The 19,362-nt window shown below is 40.2% G+C and overlaps 1 protein-coding gene across 3 annotated transcripts in view; it reads left to right on the forward strand.

Moving 5' to 3' along the window:
- Window positions 1-19,362, forward strand: part of usp24 (ubiquitin specific peptidase 24) — a 34,934-nt gene that overhangs the window by 5,100 nt on the left and 10,472 nt on the right. Inside the window, exons 3-49 of one of the 3 annotated variants that reach the window (XM_085399480.1) lie at window positions 201-268; window positions 363-506; window positions 766-891; window positions 1,213-1,248; window positions 1,350-1,415; window positions 2,471-2,536; window positions 3,353-3,427; window positions 3,719-3,877; window positions 3,970-4,084; window positions 4,248-4,351; window positions 4,551-4,658; window positions 4,761-4,856; window positions 4,999-5,160; window positions 6,335-6,436; window positions 8,594-8,701; window positions 8,789-8,938; window positions 10,269-10,400; window positions 10,897-11,008; window positions 11,094-11,170; window positions 11,298-11,438; window positions 11,956-12,009; window positions 12,095-12,228; window positions 12,367-12,433; window positions 12,539-12,649; window positions 12,732-12,830; window positions 12,968-13,141; window positions 13,236-13,321; window positions 13,574-13,682; window positions 13,868-14,023; window positions 14,147-14,244; window positions 14,449-14,544; window positions 14,630-14,852; window positions 14,959-15,121; window positions 15,356-15,517; window positions 15,645-15,715; window positions 15,807-15,967; window positions 16,050-16,111; window positions 16,301-16,492; window positions 16,595-16,709; window positions 16,956-17,100; window positions 17,205-17,324; window positions 17,432-17,557; window positions 17,886-17,984; window positions 18,065-18,147; window positions 18,233-18,374; window positions 18,455-18,574; window positions 18,688-18,902. In XM_085399480.1, the coding sequence (XP_085255606.1) occupies window positions 201-268; window positions 363-506; window positions 766-891; window positions 1,213-1,248; window positions 1,350-1,415; window positions 2,471-2,536; window positions 3,353-3,427; window positions 3,719-3,877; window positions 3,970-4,084; window positions 4,248-4,351; window positions 4,551-4,658; window positions 4,761-4,856; window positions 4,999-5,160; window positions 6,335-6,436; window positions 8,594-8,701; window positions 8,789-8,938; window positions 10,269-10,400; window positions 10,897-11,008; window positions 11,094-11,170; window positions 11,298-11,438; window positions 11,956-12,009; window positions 12,095-12,228; window positions 12,367-12,433; window positions 12,539-12,649; window positions 12,732-12,830; window positions 12,968-13,141; window positions 13,236-13,321; window positions 13,574-13,682; window positions 13,868-14,023; window positions 14,147-14,244; window positions 14,449-14,544; window positions 14,630-14,852; window positions 14,959-15,121; window positions 15,356-15,517; window positions 15,645-15,715; window positions 15,807-15,967; window positions 16,050-16,111; window positions 16,301-16,492; window positions 16,595-16,709; window positions 16,956-17,100; window positions 17,205-17,324; window positions 17,432-17,557; window positions 17,886-17,984; window positions 18,065-18,147; window positions 18,233-18,374; window positions 18,455-18,574; window positions 18,688-18,902 (5,530 nt within the window). The remainder of the gene's footprint in view (window positions 1-200; window positions 269-362; window positions 507-765; window positions 892-1,212; window positions 1,249-1,349; window positions 1,416-2,470; window positions 2,537-3,352; window positions 3,428-3,718; window positions 3,878-3,969; window positions 4,085-4,247; window positions 4,352-4,550; window positions 4,659-4,760; window positions 4,857-4,998; window positions 5,161-6,334; window positions 6,437-8,593; window positions 8,702-8,788; window positions 8,939-10,268; window positions 10,401-10,896; window positions 11,009-11,093; window positions 11,171-11,297; window positions 11,439-11,955; window positions 12,010-12,094; window positions 12,229-12,366; window positions 12,434-12,538; window positions 12,650-12,731; window positions 12,831-12,967; window positions 13,142-13,235; window positions 13,322-13,573; window positions 13,683-13,867; window positions 14,024-14,146; window positions 14,245-14,448; window positions 14,545-14,629; window positions 14,853-14,958; window positions 15,122-15,355; window positions 15,518-15,644; window positions 15,716-15,806; window positions 15,968-16,049; window positions 16,112-16,300; window positions 16,493-16,594; window positions 16,710-16,955; window positions 17,101-17,204; window positions 17,325-17,431; window positions 17,558-17,885; window positions 17,985-18,064; window positions 18,148-18,232; window positions 18,375-18,454; window positions 18,575-18,687; window positions 18,903-19,362) is intronic. The other 2 variants (XM_085399481.1, XM_085399482.1) reach the window with 2 other exon arrangements.

Here is a 19,362-nt window from a genome sequence, read left to right on the forward strand (position 1 = left end):
ATGAAAATGTTGTTTTTAAGGTCTGCAGTAAACTACATTTGCGTTATTATGTGGGTGGCGTGTTTTGTTTGGACCATCGGGTGTTTTTCACATGTTGTTATTTCGGCCACTTGTGTCGCATGACTCAATATGTAACTAATCTGACAGCCAAAAATTCTCCAAGTTTAGATGTGTGAATCCAACTTCTCCTTCCCTGTCAGGTCTTGCTGACGCTGATGAGAATTGCAAGCGCTTTATGGATCGTTGCATGCCAGAGGCCTTTAAAAAGGTAAGCAAAAGAGAAACTGAAGTCAAGGTGCCTCTTTGAATATTTAGCATACCTGACTTACTTCCTTTCTACATGCCTTGTTCATTATCACCAGCTACTGACCAGCAGTGCCGTACACAAATGGGGCACAGAGATTCATGAGGGAATCTACAACATGCTCATGTTGCTGGTGGAACTGGTTGCAGAGAGGGTGAAGCAGGACCCTGTACCTGTAAACCTGATGGGAGTGTTGACCATGGTGCGTCGTCTCACTTAGTAATGTTTTCCTAAAATGATAGAAAACCTTCCTGTTACGATGCTTATGTATCTCATTTACTGTCTTTTTTCTTTTTATAATCACCTTATTCAAAATGTTATTAACCACTGTGGTTCAGTGTCATTCCATTTATTTTGGGTTTTGTTCAGCTTTACTAAAAAAAAAAAAAGCTAATTTATTTCATACGTATGAGGGGAAATAAAAATAAATATTTATGATGTGTAATTCTTCTTACACGCAGGCCCTTAATCCTGACAACGAGTACCATTTTAAGAACCGGATGAAGGCCTGTCAGAGAAATTGGGCTGAAGTTTTTGGAGACGAGGCTAACATGTTTGCCGTCTCTCCAAGCAACGCCTATCAGAAAGTAAGACCAATTTGTCTGTGAAGCATTATAAGATTGTACTGTAGCATTGTAGTATTGTGCTGTATGTGTGGCAGTTAATCCAGATGCATTGGCAAGTATTTATATATGTTTACATGTTAAAGAATTTGTTTATGGTGTATAGTCATGTTCAAGGTTCAGACAGACCAATTCTTCAGTGTTGCATAACTGAGCCGCAGAGGGTCAAGAGACCATGGGTGGCTGACACACAGCAGCTGCTTGAAAACTTAATGTGTATGTCTCATGAGAATTTTCAGTGTCATTGCTGAAAGCATTTACTTAAATCATAGTGATCTGTTTCAGGAGCCCCATGGTTGGCTGGTTGATTTGGTGAATCGAGTGAGTAATAAACCACCACTTAGATATTGTCTCCATAAATATATACCAGAGTTATATCAGTTTTGCCTCATGTTTCCTTTCTCTCTGTAATTTTTGTCAAGTTTGGAGAGCTGGGAGGATTCACTGCCATCCAGACGAAACTCAACACTGAGGAAATTGAGATAGCTGTAAGAACTATTGTTTTTACGTCTTCTTATCATCTTTTTCCGGGCATTTCTTAAGACTGACAGAGTACTTTGAGACAGTCTATGCAGGCGAAAGGTCATCATGTTTGAACTCAGTGCTCTCAGCTGCACAGCGCTGAATGTCTCTCTCTCTTTCTTTCACTCTTTGTAATATTCACTTAAACACAAACACAGTCCTGCATCCTCCTACTGTGTGATGGTTGAAATGCTCTGTTGTTTTATGTGTTCTGAGGCATCCTTGTACTGATGCTTCCTTCTGGGAACCTGGCCGGAACCTCAGCAGCGCATGGCCATTAATTCAGTGCGCGTGCATACACACACACACACACACACACACACACACACACACACACACACACACACACACACACCCTCTAACCATTAGCATTTTAATAAGGCAAAGACTCATTGCACACCACAGTTGCACTCTGCAGTTGCAGTGGGAGCTCAGCAGAGTGTGTAAGCCGTTAGATCCCTAACACACTAGAGGCACATTGGATGATGGTAAAAGTGAAAGTAAAAAAAAAAACGAGTAGTGCTCACTTCTCTATTTACTACCAAGGGTGACACATTCATTTGTGTGCTTTGAGCAGGAAGGCATGTAGGGTGGAAGGGTAGAGTTGGAAGGTGGAGGAGAGGGAGATACTTGCAGAAGGCAGAGATGGAGGATAGTCAAAAAACTGACAGGAACACAGGAAGCTTTCATTAGCCTCTCTTGATTTAGCAGTGAATGACAAATGACAGCTGGGCTCTGGTATTCGATACTCATCCACGCATGTGTTAACAGTCACTCCCTCTCGCTCACATGCACTCATGTGTTTAAATGCAGGTTGATCTCTACCCTACACATTTTACATCAGGAGGAGTGATGTTGTGATGCCATAAAAAGTCTTGCACACATCTGTTAGTGAGTTTTAGCAATGCTTCAGAGTCAGTGAATTATTCTTAAGACAATCAAAGCTGGTGCTGATAAATTATTTTCCTCCCTTTCCTTTCTTTCTTGACTTGTTTATACTTTTTTTCATCTGTCCATGCAGTATGTATCTGCTCTAGTCCAACCCCTCGGAGTTTGTGCTGAATACCTTAACTCCAGTCTTGTCCAGGTGAGCTACCTTATCTACTCTCCCTGACACACACACTAAATGATGCTCACTATACATTTCTACCTTAAAACAATGTCTTAGCCCTTTAATGGCCCCTTGTAGGATAAAGTGAGGACTGGCCTATGTGTCCTAAGCTGATTTCGATTAGTGTCAGACACTTGGGTTGGGATACTTATGCACAGCTCTCACATGTAGCACCCAGAAGGATATTATCAAGTTCAGACACATTCAAACTACTGTGTTTTAAGCAAAGGAGCTAACTGGATCAAGGCAGCATACACTCACTGGTGGGCATTATGATTGCTGGTAAATCTAGTTTTCCTTCTATTTGCACTTCAAAGTCACAGAGACTTTGTACCAGGAAGCTGCCGGGTTAAAAACCTGTTAATGTCTAATCTGACTGTGCTGATATTTATGTTCTCACATGGATCTCTGCTGGGTGGTAGAGAAGTTCAAGGCTGCAGTGCATAATATGTGACAGGGTGTTACATACACTTTTAACATCTAATGTTAAAAATGGTCCTCTTAAAAATAGCAGTACAGGTATGTACACACATGGACACACAGTTGTAGAATCTGGCCTGTAATTGCTTTTTTTTCCTCTGCCAGTAATATATATGTGTATATACATTGTTTGTCTGTGGCTCCGTAGTTTTGTTCCAGTGATAAAATCATCGCTTGTGTTTATTACATGACACTTCTACCCCATTCTGATTTATATTCTATTTTTATTTGCTGTATCCTCTTACTGTTTTGCTGCTCCAGTGGTCCAATTACCCCACAGGGATAAACACAGTTTCATATTGTTTTTCCTAGCCTATGCTGGATCCAGTCATCCACAAGATGATCACATATGTACAAAACCTGGAGGAGAAGGACCTTAAAGATAAGGTAGTGATTTATACCTCCTTATAATTTTAAGAAAAAGAGGACAGAGATGAATGTGTTCACTGCCCTCTTAGTTGTGCTACCCAGTAAATTTGAGTTCAGAATGAATATGGGACTGGTGACTTTTGTTGGCACCTGCTAGATCATATAGTATGAATAAACTGTCTTAGAAGACTATGGTAAGTGCAAACACTGCTCATCTTGAGTTCAGGAAACTAAATTAGTGTGGAAATGGTTCTTTTATTGAAACTTCACAAGAATTTTATGACTCAGTCAAATGTTATTCAACCCTAGCGTCTGGTGAGCATCCCGGACCTGCTGTCAGCCATCAAGCTATTGTGTATGAGGTTCCAGAGGGAGTTGGTTACTGTGGTAGATGATCTCCGGCTGGATACGCTTCTACGTATGCTCAAAACACCCCACTTCTCCACTAAGATGAACTCCCTCAAAGAGGTCAGCTCAAAAAGAAGATTTTAAAGTATTTCTTTCTGAGTGCTTCCATTTCTGAGCTCATGTCAGACTATTTTTGTATGCTTGTCTCTCAGGTGACAAAGTTAATAGAAGAGAGCACGGTTTCAAAGTCTGTGAAAAACGCCATTGACACAGATAAACTGCTGGACTGGCTTGTAGAGAACTCTGTCCTGTCAATAGCACTGGAAGGTAACGATGTTTGTTAAAACATAACTTACTAGAGTTTTGATGAGTGCTTGGCAAAACACACAGACATAGTTAAACGTAGTCACCACTGACATAAATTTAAACTGAGAAATCGGGAAATTAAGATTTCAGTTTAACTTTGGCTGATTCATTCTTTTTGTTCCAGGTAACATTGATCAAGCTCAGTACTGTGAGAGGATTAAGGGAATCATTGAGCTGCTGGGGAGTAAACTGTCACTAGATGAACTCTCCAAGATCTGGAGAATACAGGTAAGAACCATTTATATCTCAACTGCATGTGTTATTACATATTTATTATTCATTCTGATCAGTTTTATCTATTTATAACTCTTAAAGAAAATCAGTAAACTGCACTGAGTGCTTTTATATGTGCATATCTGTAAGTATGTGACAAATACCTGTCAGCTCAGTGGATGTATTGATTTCTTTTTGTGTGTGACCATCTCAGGCGGGTCAGTCATCAACTGTAATAGAAAATATTCATACAATAATTGCTGCTGCTGCTGTGAAGTTCAGCTTTGACCAGCTCACTCACCTCTTCGTTCTCATACAAAAGGTCAGCGCTCACTCTCTGACATTTTGATAAAATAGGTTATATTTGAAGAGATTTCTACATGTGTGCGTGATATTTATGTTAACATGTTTGCATGATATTTAGAGCTGGGAAGTTGAGAGTGACCGTGTAAGGCAAAAGCTGCTCAGCCTGATCGGGAGGATAGGCAGAGAAGCTCGCTCTGAAACCACAACAGGAAAGGTATGCTGTGTAAATGTCTTTTTGTCAAAGGTAGGCTCATTCAAAAGTAATTGGAGAAAAAACAGGTAAAGATATTGTGAAAGGTTTTGATATAAGGATGTTCCCTTGAGTCAACCTTGTCCTTGTGTGTGTATCTGTCCAGGTGCTAGAGGTGCTGTGGGAACTGGCTCACCTCCCCACCTTGCCTACCAGTCTAGTTCAGCAGGCACTGGAGGAGCACCTGGGGATTCTGAGCGATGCCTATGCTGTTAAGGAGTTGGTGAAACGCAGTTACATTATTAAATGCATTGAAGACATTAAGAAGGTGAGACAGACAAAGTATAGTATTTTCTTTGTTTACTTGGGCTCTTGTTGGGGTTTAGCATTTCACTGAGCCGGTGCTTTAAAGGTGTTGTTTATTTTGTACACACACAAAGAAAAAACTGGGAGCATTTGTCACGAATCTTAAAACTGCAGCTCAGCAGTTTTAATGAAACACTAGACAGATCTACTAGATATCTAGGTCTTTTTCTGCCTTCAGTAACAGTTTTACTGCATGTTAGCATTCCCTTATAAGTTTGTCAAACTCTTGCAATACAGTGTACCCCACTGTAATGAAGGGAGTCTTTCTTTTTAAACAAGTACCCATCTATCTAGAATAATTTATTTTTAAACTTTTTTTATTAGTTTATATTTTTGTCATTGTCTGCATCTGTAGCACCCTCTGTGGGTATCTGTAAATGCAGGTTTTATAATTAGTTGATTTGCTGATACAGTCAGTTAATGACTATATTGTGAAACAGTGGTGTGACTGAACTGTTAAGTAAACTACTCTCAAAGTGTGGAAAATGTGGTAGATAACGTTATAAACTGCAAGTATGTGAGGAATTTATGCTTCATCTTGCCTTTTCTAAATGTGTACTTTATATGTCATTAATAACTGTGTCAGTAAATTGGTACTGCACATCCTGGCTGTCCAACATGACAAACTGGTTCACCCTAGAGAGGACACACGCAGATGCTCATACTAAACGTGGCATATGTTCAATAGTCCTGGTGAGCCTCAGGATTCTGTCTTAAATGCTCAATTTCTGATATTTTTATTCTACTTTGAAATCTTTGTGATATATTTAATATGGTCTTCTCAGCAGCTTCACCCACCTGCTATTCAGATCTTTTTCCTTTTTGTTTCTCTGTTTATTCTTTTGTTAATTTCGTATGACAGTTAATAAGAAGAAAATAGGCTTTAAGGGAGGGGGAAGGGAACTAAAACTGACAGTGGACAAACTGAGCCACAGTACAAGAAATGGAAATTGGCATGATATATCAGTTGCATGTATGCTTTTCCTATTTTGAAATTATATACAATAACCATATTTTAAAATGACTGCTGGACTGACTGTTGCCACACATGGAAGAAAATATGTGTGTCATCCTTGGAAATCCTGCTTGTTATTTGTGTACAAATATCCCACTTCAAATGATATGTATGTCTCTAGAACTTCACTCAGGAAGACAGTAAAGGCAACGAGACTCATAGCTCATTTCATATTGGCACTTGGGGCAAGAAGAAATCTAACTCACTGGCCAAATTAAAAGAGGTATCCATTATGATTTATATTTCCACTGACTGGTGTGTATCCAATCTTGCTGCTTCAGTCCTGGCATCCAATCGTGGAGGAGGGGGTTTGACCACAAAGGGGTTTCGTTGGTCTCAGGTTGATAATTTCACAGATGATTGCAACATGAGGTTGTTTGACCAGGTGTATGTTAATCTTCTGCTTGCCTCACTAAGAGGGCTTTGGCACTCGCTAATGATTACACAGTGGTGTTGGTCTTGTCTTGGGTGAACGCTTGTGGAAATAAATGAGTGATTTATCTGCTGGATGACTGGTTAGCTTTGGTGGAAATTTTTTACTCATGCGAGGACTCTAATCAGAACCATGGATACCCAAGTGAGGCTTTTGTTTGATATTTGGCCTTTCACATTAACCCTCATCCTACCAGCATATTTGACATACATAGACCTGGGGTCCTTGGGGGCAGCAAGGATCATTAATTGCTATTGTGACTACCAGTCACAATAGCAAGATTATAATACTAGCAATATTTTTTTCTGCTCAAAGCATTATTAGTTATGTGTCCTATGTCATCTAAAAAGTAGATCATTATTAGATTTTTGTAAAATTGCATTTTATCGCCCAATCCACACTAAATACTCAAAAGCTTAATTGATTCTGATATTCCTTAGTTTTCAGTAATTTTAAGTAAACATCAATTGTATTGTAGTTATATGACGAAAGCTGCTGGATCTATTTTGATCCCAATATAAAATAATTGAAATAATTTCTCCAATGCATTCTGGGTCTTCCCCAAAGTCTCCATTATGTGCTCAAAACACATCACCTAGGAGGGGGTTCTACTCTTACCTTTTCTCAATGACCAAGCTCCTTGCTCTGTTTCTGAGGCTGAGTACGAATCCTCTTCAGAAGAAACTGATTTCCACTGCTTGCATCTGTGATCTTATTCTTTCATTTACCGTACTACCCAGAGCTTGTGAACATAGCTGTACTTTTGCTTTCACTCTCAGCTCTCTTTTCACCACAACAGATCGGCATAGCATCCACTTCACTGCCAAGACCCCACCAATATGTCTGCCAATCTCCTTTTCCAGTCTCCTCTCTCTTGTGAACAAACCCCAAGATATTGAAAGTCCTCCACTTGGGGCAGCAGTTTGTGCCCAAGAAGGAGTCGGCGTCCCAACTAATTTACACTCGGCATCAGATTTGATGCATAAATATGAACAGAACTGGTAACAAAGAGCAGCTCTGGAAGGGATCAGCACCCAATGAGAGAGACTGACTTATTGCTGGCAACACAAAACCTAAAGCTAAACCCTTACTATAGGCAGTTAAAGCATACAGTTTGCGTCATCATCAGCGCGTGCTGGCATGTAAAAGGAGGAACAAAAAGTTGCTAGCTTCCTGTCTGTGTTTCGGGAGCAAAGTAACACCTTTTTCAAGTAGATTCTTCCAGCACAGTGTTGGACAGGCACATCAGCAGTAGAGGTTTCTTAACTCCCAGGAGACTCATTCTTGCTCAAATCAACTGGTGTTTGCAATATAGCAGTAACATAACCAGAGCATTCCCCAGCTGTTTCAAGCAGATTTGGCGATGTTGCTAACGTTCTGAAAACTTTCAGTGTGGGAAGTTTCCCCATACAGACAATGAATGCAGCAATGCCATTCTTGTTCTTTAAAATGACTAAGAGAGTTCCGCTTGGTGGCTAGGTAAATTAATTTAGGACCCATGGCAACCATTACCTGAGATAAGTAGTTCCTGCATAGGTGCAAATGGGTACTTTTGACTGAAATCCCTCATGACTCCAAAATATTTGTATTTTTTAAAAAGTGTTCATCAAAGCAGAGACAGGAAACAGATTTTAAATCATTATCAACGTCATTTAAAAAAACAAAAAGCAAACCTGAAACACTAGGATGAGGGTTAAAAGTGGCAGATTTGATCTTCCGTGGTTTAAATCTCTTTCTCTGATTTTCCTTTTTCCCTTCTTGTTTTAACAACGCCCTTAATTACAAAAATAGTAAGTCTACGATGACAAAACAGTTACATAAAATTAAAAGTGATTCATAAAGATCATCGCTGACCTCTATTTTTGTAACAAGCGTCTGTGTTTGCTTTGTGATTTAGTAAATATCATCATCTGATATGCACGCATGTGTATCTATTTATCTCAACAGGCTTCACAGCAGAGCAGTCCACAGGCGGTCTGGGTTGTTCCTGCTCTCCGTCAGCTGCATGAGATAACCCGTTCATTCATCAAGCAGACATACCAGAAACAAGACAAGGTGACACATAAAAACATATATAAATGCACACCTGAATAATCTGCTCTACGTTGTGTTTAAGTTAACATTCCCTCTGTCTCCCAACAGAGCATCATCCAAGACTTGAAGAAGAATTTTGAGATTGTCAAACTAATCACAGGATCCCTTGTATGCTGCCATCGACTTGCCGTGACAGCTGCTGGTAACAGCGGCCTCTCAGGCTCAACCCTGGTAGATGGACGATACACCTACCAGGAGGTATGTCTGTCTTTTTAATTTAAAGGTGACCTATAATGCTCATTTCCAACCCTATAGAATCCATGGACTCGCTACTAGATTAGCAATGCATGACTCATATTTCAAAATAATCCTCATTCATTTCACACTGGGTCATGCTAATTCAACCATTGTCTAAAACAGGCTGTTTTAGCTCCCTCACAAACAAAAGATTTAAACAGCATGTGGGAACAGTTTACATTCTCACAGCTAGAGCTGTGTGCGTGAGATGGCCATATTAGGGATATTCGCTCTCACTGACATCAAAAAGTGATGTCAGTGAGACATCCCTGAGAGCTTTTCTTGATCAAACCCAGAGTTCCTCTCTGATATATCCCATCCTGCTGGGCTTGAAGCTGCTCTCTTTTATCACAGTGATTCACAGAAATTTGAATATTTACCAACCTCAAAATCCAGGTTAGATACTCCAACTTTTTTTTTTTAACCCAGGACGTTTTTCGTGATCAAACTGTCATCATTGTAAAAACAAACACAGCAATGTGGTTTCATCCTCAGATCAGTTTAATGTATAATAAGAACATGTGCCTGCCTTATAACAGTGTGACTCTTTGAATATAAAGGCAAATGTCAGGCTGCAGTAACTTAACATTTACTGTTTAAATAAAGAAAATCTATATACAGCGACACATAAGAGACTGATCAGTAAACAGTCATTTATCATCCTGTGATCCACCACAGTAATGAACACTCAGGTTACTGTTAGCTTCATGCAGGGAAATGTGTGAATATTTATTACTGAGGATGATTTTGATAGTGTTGAAATTACATTGTTGAATATAGGCTGCACAAGAGTTAAGTTAAAATATTTACACACTTTGATACCCAGATATTAAATGCTGCTGAGTAAGATTTGTAAATGTATAATAGATAAAGGAAAAATATTTTAAAAAATAAGATAAAAACCTCAACATCTTTTCTACTGCTAATGACCAAAACCATTATTAAGGGATTTGACTAGTGACTATAGCTTCATAAGTAAAATATCTGCTGGATGCATATTTTCCATAGTTCCTGTCTCCTCTGTTTGCCCCCCCAGGTTACAACTGAATAAATGTATTTAAAAATCAAATAAAATGTGTAAATGACCTGAGTACACTGACTAAAACGTAATAGCCTTCTGCTCCTCCTGGGAGCTGTATTGCTGGATATTTTGATTAATTGCATAATTAGAAATTAATGTGGGTAATATGCAAGTTTCCCTTAGCTGGAATGAGGTTTACACCTGAAGAACATAATGTTACATATTGATAGTGTTACAAGATAACACATTTCTCTTTCAATATGTCTTTAGTATCTGGACAGCCACCTGCGCTTCCTGGCCTTCTTTCTCCAGGAAGCTAGCCTCTACCTGGTCTGGAACAGAGCCAAGGAGCTGTGGGAGTGCCTGGTGTCAGGGCCGGATGTTTGTGAACTTGACCGTGAGGTATAAAAACAGTCATTGCAAATGAAACCTTGCCTTTGGCCATTTGTTTATCATTGCAGCCTCCTTTCTCTGGATAACTGATCTGGAGGAATGCACAAACTTTACCTCTTCCTTTTAAAGCACAATAAAAGGAATGTTCATACAAGTTTTAAATACAGAGCAAGCTGGCAAGAAAGTGACATCCATTTTGTTTAGGTTTCTCAATGTATCATCCAGTAAAGTTTAGCTTTATATCAAGTGCTTCTTTGTATGAGAACAAAAAAAACAACAAAAGGACAGAAAGAACTGGAGGCAGGTTTCTGCCCTTTCCAATAGTATGAGATCATTCTGGGCACAAGTGGTTAGAATCAAATGTTTAACTACCTCCAGCCTTTAACAGATCATTCATTTAGTCTTTGTGTTAGGCTCAGTTTGGTAGAACTCAAGCCAGTCCATCTCATTTGTCTCTAAAATTCACTGTAACTGAGATTAACACAGTGTGTTTCTGTGTGTGCAGATGTGTTTTGAGTGGTTCACAAAAGGGCAACATGACCTTGAGAGTGATGTTCAGCAGCAACTCTTCAAGGAGAAGATCTTAAAACTGGAACCCTATGAAATCACCATGAATGGTGAGAGATACTCTATGGTGATACATTATTGACCCACAGCAGTGGATTATAAATATGTATTTAACATGTTTTGTATGTGTTTCAGGTTTTAATCTTTTTAAGACCTTCTTTGAGAATGTCAACCTTTGTGATCATCGACTAAAACGCCAAGGAACTCAGCTGGTCAGCTTTCATTTTCTCTCTTTTGATCCTTAGTACACAGTGAACCATTCAGCGTGCAAAGGAAAAGAATACTGAAATACATCTTGGTTGACATTTAGATTTAAAGTATTATGTGCTTTGATTTCAGTGTGTGGAGCGCATTGACTTGGCAGGGATGGACTTTATCTGGCGCATCGCCATGGAGACCCCTGATGAAGAAATAGCCAATGAAGCAATCCAACTGATTATTACATATAGCTACACCAACCTCAATCCCAAGATGAAGAAGGTTTGAGTATATTTTTGCATTTATTGCTCTGGCCTCTTAATTTTAGCACTGCTTCTAAAGAGAGTGGAAGTGTCATTTAACAGGACAGTTCACATTAAAATCAGCAGCAATGTCTCTTTACATGATCCCAAAAAAAGTCATTACCTTTATTGTGAGCAGTTTGGTGTTGGAATTAATTCCTTTCTAATGAACCTATTACTTTGAATCCCCAAAAGGATGTGCTCTCTGGTTCCTTTATATTCTAGACAAGGCAGTCATCTCTTTTCCCTCTATCCAAAACTGGGAAACTCAAAGCAGAACAATTTAGGTGGATAAGTTACACGGACCAGAGGGAATATGCATATTTTATCCTGGGAAGAATTTTCCTTTTAAGATGCTGCAGACTGCCTATTGTTTTCACTCCTCACTTTGATGAGAAATGATCAGAAGTATTCCAATAATAAAAATTGAATTACTGCTTTGTGGCTGTTTTTGAAACAAAGAAATCACACGCAGAAATAAATCTTCCTCCTCACAGGATTCTGTGTCTTTGCACAAGAAGTTCATTGCTGATTGCTACAAACGACTAGAGGTAAGCTGTTGAATATGTTACTAGCATGATTGTGCCATTTCACAGAAAGTGGGATCCAGCAGCACATTTCTTGTTCTTCTTTTAGGCAGCCAGTTCGGCACTGGGTGGGCCTACTTTGACACATGCTGTTACTAAAGCAACCAAGATGCTGACAGCCACGGCCATGCCGACTGTGGCCACATCTGTACAATCACCATCCAGGTACAGAGGGGGGTTTGGGTAAGAACATAGTTACTAAACCTATTAAAATACATTTGTGTTTATATAATTTATCTTGCATGTTAGTGATGGATAAAATGTTTTGAGTATAAATATGCTTGTTATTGTTGAGACGCTTCTGTGAATTTCCACCTCCAGATCCACTAAGCTGGTGATAATTGAAAGACTGCTGCTGTTGGCTGAGCGCTATGTCATCACTATAGAGGTAAGCTGTGCACTCTGTCTCCAAGGTTTCATTACACGTGTAAATAAAAATGATTATGCTATAATGGGTTTTTTTAACCTCATGTTTTTGTGTATTTCTGTGTAGGATATGTACTCAGTTCCTCGCACTATTCTACCTCACGGGGCCTCTTTCAATGGACACCCTGTCACTCTTCACATCACCTACGAGTCAACCAAAGACACTTTTACCTTAGAGGTATTATAAACTTCTGCCCTTTTGTGCACAGTTCAGGTCTTCAGAGGAAATGGCTAATTTTACTCGTCTGTCTGTTGTACAGACTCACAGTAATGAAACAGTAGGAAGTATCCGGTGGAAGATATCTGAGCACTTGAGCTGTCCGGTGGATAATGTCCAAATCTTTGCCAATGATAGTGTGGTAAGTGTTGATGATTCAGTGCAGTGCCTGTCTGGGGAAGGTCGTCCACTATCCTGTTGTGTGTCCTTGAACAAAATTAATTTTGTTTTGTTTTTTCTCTCACATTGTCCTTTTACTGCACCTCCAACGTGTATTAGTTGACCATGAATCGAGACCATAAGCTGCTGTCTCAGCTTGGCTTTAGCGATGAGCAGAGCTTAACTGTGAAGAGCTCAGGCACTGGCACTCCCTCTGGCAGCTCCGAGTCCTCAGCCTCTGCCTCCAGCAGTTCCAGCTCTGCTGTCTTCAACTCTGCTTATGCCCTAGAGCAGGTACCATCATAGACATGGTTAGAACTGCAAATTGTGCATCCATTAAACTTTCCGCTGGTTCTAATGCAAAGTGCGTACATTTCTGTGTCTCTAGGAGAAGTCTCTGCCTGGAGTTGTGATGGCTTTGGTCTGTAATGTGTTTGAGATGCTTTACCAGCTAGCAAACCTTGATGAGTCCAGGTAAGGTAATATTTCTTCCATATGACAACAGAAGACGCTATTTAGCTATTTACATCACCTCATTTTGAAGCAATTTGTGTAGATACAAAAATGCATAAAAACATAGACAGAGACTCTTGCATGCATGTTTAGCTGGGTAAAAAGTGATTGGTAATTAATATTTAAGTCACTACTATTTCATAATTCATGTATTAAGACCAAAGGCAGTTAATAACCCTTTTTATGTATTTGGATATTTCTTGTACTTTCCAGGATCACTCTGCGTGTGAGGAAGTTGCTGCTGCTCATTCCAACAGATCCTGAAGTACAGGATGCACTTGACAACTTTGTTCCCAAAGAATCTAGCGTCTGGAGCCATCAGGTTACTTGAACTCTTTTCTTATTAACAGTGCTTAATGCAGAACGATAAACCTCTGAAATTTTTAATTTTCTGCTTTTGGAGGAGGGTTTATTATAAGTCTAAACAAATTTCTCTTGTGTGCATTTCTTTGCCTTATCCGTTGTCTGAGGGAGTTATTTTCTATCTTTTGTGTATCTTTTCTCTAGAAAACGCTCTTCACCCTCGGCCAGGGTGCAGGCTCTCGTTCTCCTTCTATGTCCTCCAAGCAGCAACATCAGCCCAGTGCTGCTTCCATCTTGGAGTCCCTTTTTAGATCTTCAGCCCCTGGCATGTCCACATTCAGAGTGCTATACAACCTTGAGGTATATTTAAACGTAAAACCCCAAATACGTATATAAATGCAAAATTCCCTGTTTTAAAGTTGACTAAGCTGCATGACATCAGTTTTCATCTCTTTTCCTTTTTCTCTCCTATGTCTTTGTTAGGTGTTGAGTTCAAAACTCATGCCCACATCTGATGATGAGATGGCCAAAACAAGCAGCAAATCCTTCTGTGAGAATTTCCTGAAAGCAGGAGGCCTCAGGTAGCACCACAAACAACAGACCTTTAAAACAATTGCTGTTCTTTGTTTGCTTTGAGCCACTGTAGGAGGTGTCAGCATAGTTGTCAAGCTACATTATACACCAGTACATATATTCCACATGGCATATGCTTCTATCCAAAATGCCTTATGGCATCTTTTTATTTTTAGTCTTGAGTATTGTGTTTCTGTTTGTCACCTCTGCAGTCTGGTGGTAAATGTTATGCAGAGAGACTCCATCCCATCAGAAGTGGACTATGAGACCAGACAAGGGGTCTACTCAATCTGTCTTCAGTTGGCCAGGTGCAATACATGTCACAAACATACAAGGTTTATATAATCATCACATACTATGCCAAACTTCTAACTGAATGGGCTTTGTTTGCAGGTTCCTTCTGGTTGGTCAAAGCATGCCTGCTGTACTGGACGATGATGTCATCAGGGATGGCGATGCGCTATCATCTCGGCCGTTTCGTAATGCTGGGCGAGCAGGGCGACAGCTCTCTCTATGTGGCACTCCAGAGAAGTCCTCCTACAGACAGATGTCTTTGTCTGAGCGATCATCCATAAGAGTTGAAGAAATCATACCTGCTGCACGTGTCGCTATTCAGGTATGGTAGAAATAATTTCAATTTTGAGGTTATTTCTAGGATAAATTTGGTGTCCAGTAAATGTAAAGTACTCCAGATGCTCTATCTGCTGCTGTTTCTTTTATAGACCATGGAAGTGGGGGACTTCACTTCCACAGTGGCCTGTTTTATGCGTCTGACCTGGGCGGCTGCAGCAGGTCGATTAGATCTAGTCGGTAGCCCACAGCCAATCAGAGAGACGCATGGCTCTCTTCTGCCCCAGGGAGTACGCACTAGAGTCAGCAGCACTGGTGAGACAAAGAAAAAACAATCATTACACATTTTGTCTGTTTGTCTCTGTAAGTCTACCAAGTAGATAACTTATGGTGTTAGCTACATGTTTTTCAGTCAGTGGATGTGGCTTGTACAACTTCATTTTTAATTTATGACTAATGCTGACTGTTGGTTATTAATAGGTCACGCTCAAAATATTTTACTGAAACTAAACCTAAAGAATTGAAAGTAAATGTATTTGTGTTTTGCAGGGAGTAACTGCAGCTCCAGTAGCGAGGGCGAGACCACACCAACAGCATTGCATGCAGGGATATGTGTCAGACAGCAGAGTGTCTCCATCAAAGATGCCATCATCGCTCGCGAGGCTTTGTCTCTGCTGGTTACCTGTTTGCAGTTACGCTGTCAGCAGCTGTGTAAGACTCCTGCAGGCGTACAGACAACACTACAAGATCACAGTCTCACTTTTACTGTGTATTGTAATGAGATATTCTGTACTGTGTCCAACAGGCTCTAAATCTTGTGTTTGGTTTCTTTCTCCAGCTTCTTTTTACAACCTGCCCTCTGTCAATGATTTTATTATTGATATTCTGCTCGGATCTCCCAGCGGAGAGGTAAATAACACACTCAGCAAATAACAGAAGAAATGTATTTCAAACATTATATTATATTTACTTATCTTTTCTATGTTTCTTCTTCTCTCAGATCCGCCGTGTGGCTTGTGATCAACTGTACACTTTGAGCCAAACTGACACATCAGCCTTCCCTGAAGTCCAAAAACCTAACTTGTTCCTCCTTTCAGTTATCCTGACTGCTCAGCTCCCGTTATGGAGCCCCACATCTGTCATGAGGGGGGTCAACCAAAGGTATCTAATCAATAAAGCACAAGGTGCAAAATCCCTAAAACATATGCAGACATCATGAGTTAGTGTTGGTTTTTGTTTTCAGATTGCTGTCCCAGTGCACTGAATACTTTGATCTAAGATGCCAGCTTTTGGACGACCTAACTAGTAAGCCACAGTTACACATTCCTAAATATGAAGTTTTGTCCCTGATTGAGGCTCTGTTGTAATGCAGACCTTACAGACTGCTTTTTCACCAACTAAAGGCCAGTGAATCACACATTTGCTTTCTGCTCCTTTCTTTTTCTATCCCTCCTTTCCTTCCTCCCGCTTCGCTGCATGCCTCACCTCCTCAAGCGTCAGAGATGGAGGTGTTAAAAGTGAGCGCAGCCACCATGCTGGAGGACGAGATCTCTTGGCTTGACAATTTTGAGCCTAGCTGGAGCTCTGAGATGGAGACCAGCGAGGCAGATAACATCCTCCTAGCAGGGCACCTCAGACTCATCAAGACCTTGTTGTCTCTCTGTGGCAATGAGAAAGAACATCTTGGTGAGCAAACACTGAGTATACATGCATATCCACACCTATCCAATGTATATTCTATTTTATTTAGGACACAGCTGTTATGTAATGTTGTAACTTTTTGTCCAGGTCCATCTCTCATCCAGCAGTTGCTCGATGACTTCCTGTTTCGAGCCTCACGCATCATTATCAACAGCTCCAACCCTACAACTTCCCCGGCCCCCAGCCATGATTTCCACCCAAAGTATGTATTCCTTTCCTTCCAATTAGTTTCATTTTTTCTCTGTTCTAATCCAACTTTTCATTTTTTAAGATGTGATTTTGAGAATCATTTTGTGATTTCATATAAAAGGGATCTGCTTTTTTTGTTTGCTTGTTTTTTTTGTTTTTTTTTTAAGTAATGGGTAAATCCCTCCATTTTGCAAACAACATTGTGTGTTTTGTAGTATTCCTGATAGCGGTATTTAATCATTTCTCTGTGTGTGATTAGGTGCAGCACAGCCAGCAGCAGATTGGCAGCCTATGAGGTGCTGGTAATGCTGGCAGACAGCTCTCTTTCAAACCTACAGCTCATCACCAGAGAGCTGCTGTCCATGCACCACCAGTCAGATCCTTCGCTCTGCAAGGAGTTTGATGTAAGACACCGGTTAAAATAGAATTAATTGTAATCATGTTTGGTGTTGCATGTAGTCTGACAGTGCTTTTGGTGTGAAAGTAACTCTTTCTTCCTTTCCTTTAGTATCTACCCCCTGTAGAGAGCCGTTCAGTCTCAGGTTTTGTTGGGTTGAAGAACGGTGGAGCCACTTGTTATATGAATGCTGTGTTCCAGCAGCTTTACATGCAGCCCGGCCTCCCAGAGGTACACTTTCAATGAACTGTTTACTTAATTTTTTTTTCCATACATTATGTGATACTTAGCAGTAACACCAGTATCTGTGACTACAATACCATGTTTTTTTGTTTTAGGCTTTCCTGTCCATTGAAGATGACACAGACCAGCCTGAAGAGAGTGTTTTCTATCAGGTTCAGTCTCTATTTGGCCATCTGATGGAGAGCAAACTCCAGTATTATGTACCTGAGAACTTCTGGAAGGTAAAAGTCTGTTCACTGTTAAATCATTTAGAAACCAGAGACAAAGTTCTATTTTTAATTTGCAAGAGGTTCTGCACAATCTTGGAGTTCATCGCTGTTTCTTGTATTTTTTTTTAATCATGTAAAATTATGTGGGGGGTTTTAATAAGTCCTAATGATGGACCATGTTGTGCTGTCTGTAATCATTATGTCTATAAAGTCTGTGTAACACATATAGAGTTTGTTATCTTGGATAGTGACACAACTGAGTGTCATTAACTAAAGTGACAAAACTCAGTTTATCAATAGATATGTAACTGTATAAACATGCATAATATTTCTGTTGCAGATCTTCAAGATGTGGAACAAAGAGCTATATGTAAGAGAACAGCAGGATGCCTATGAGTTTTTCACTAGCCTGGTGGATCAGCTTGACGAACATCTCAAGGTATAACTCACACACTAAAGAAACACTGTCGTCACTTGATTAGAAACTTTAATTTGTCAATGACAAACTTTTTCCACCAGAAAATGGGTCGAGACCAGATCTTCAAAAACACATTCCAGGGAATTTTCTCTGACCAGAAGATCTGTAAAGACTGTCCTCACCGGTGAGCCACAGGTTTTTACTGTGTAGAATTTACCAAATCTTTTTCTTTATGCATGAAATTTGACTCACAAACATCCTTTGCACAGATATGAGCGTGAGGAAACATTCATGGCACTGAACCTTGGAGTGACCTCTTGTCAGAGTTTAGAGATCTCATTAGACCAGTTTGTCCGAGGAGAGGTGCTAGAGGGCAGCAATGCCTACTACTGTGAGAAATGCAAAGAGAAGGTCTGTACACTCCCCTTCATGCTTTTATACAGCACTGACATCATATGTGCTTATAAGTGTTAGTGTGTGTGTTTGTACAGAGGACCACAGTGAAGAGGACATGTATCAAATCCCTGCCCAGTGTTCTCTGTATTCACCTTATGCGCTTTGGCTTCGACTGGGAAAGCGGACGGTCTATCAAATATGATGAGCAGATTAGGGTATGAAGATCAAACACTTGTACCTAATAAATCACATTTCCTAATATTGTTACAGCCTCCTTAACTTTAATGTAAATGTGATTGGGATTAAGGTTGTTTCCATTGTTTCACAGTTCCCCTGGGTGCTCAACATGGAGCCCTACACTGTATCTGGAATGGCTCGTCAAGACTGCAGCGGAGAGGGAGGCGAGGGGAGAGGCGACGGGACCTCAGGAGGGTCACCCAGGAAAAAAGTCACAATTTCTGAGAACTATGAGCTTGTGGGAGTTGTTGTCCACAGTGGTCAGGCGCATGCTGGCCACTACTACTCTTTTATTAAAGATAGACGGTAAGAGACACTGTAGTCAGTCTTACCTCATTTCACAGGAATCGTTTTCTAATGGCAGAGCTATGTGCTTTTCCTAATTGTATTTTTCCTTCTCTTTGCTACTTTACATAAGGAGTACCTAACCAGCAATTGGTGGAATACATTAATTGGTTGCTTTAGTTTTCCAGGCAGAATTTAGAAGACCTCCTTGGGTCTTGCATATGAATGCAGTATCAGATTTTGTATGGGCTCCTGGATTAGTTTGTAAGCATCTCCAGATGTCTGGCTCTGGAAGGCAGTCGTGCTTACTGGAGAAGTGGAATGTAAAGAGCCCACAGAAGTTTGTATTTGGCACCCTGCTCTCACTCATTTTCTTGTTCCTTTCCATGCTTAAGAAATTCTGTTCTCAGGATGATGCTTACTTTCCAGGAAATCAGACACATTCTGAAGCTGTTTTTTAGTCACTTATTGTTTATGTCAG

Source organism: Rhamphochromis longiceps, linkage group LG23 (assembly GCF_057381845.1).
Source record: "Rhamphochromis longiceps isolate RC_006_pf linkage group LG23, R_longiceps_female_GT1.1, whole genome shotgun sequence".
NCBI lineage: Eukaryota > Metazoa > Chordata > Actinopteri > Cichliformes > Cichlidae > Rhamphochromis > Rhamphochromis longiceps.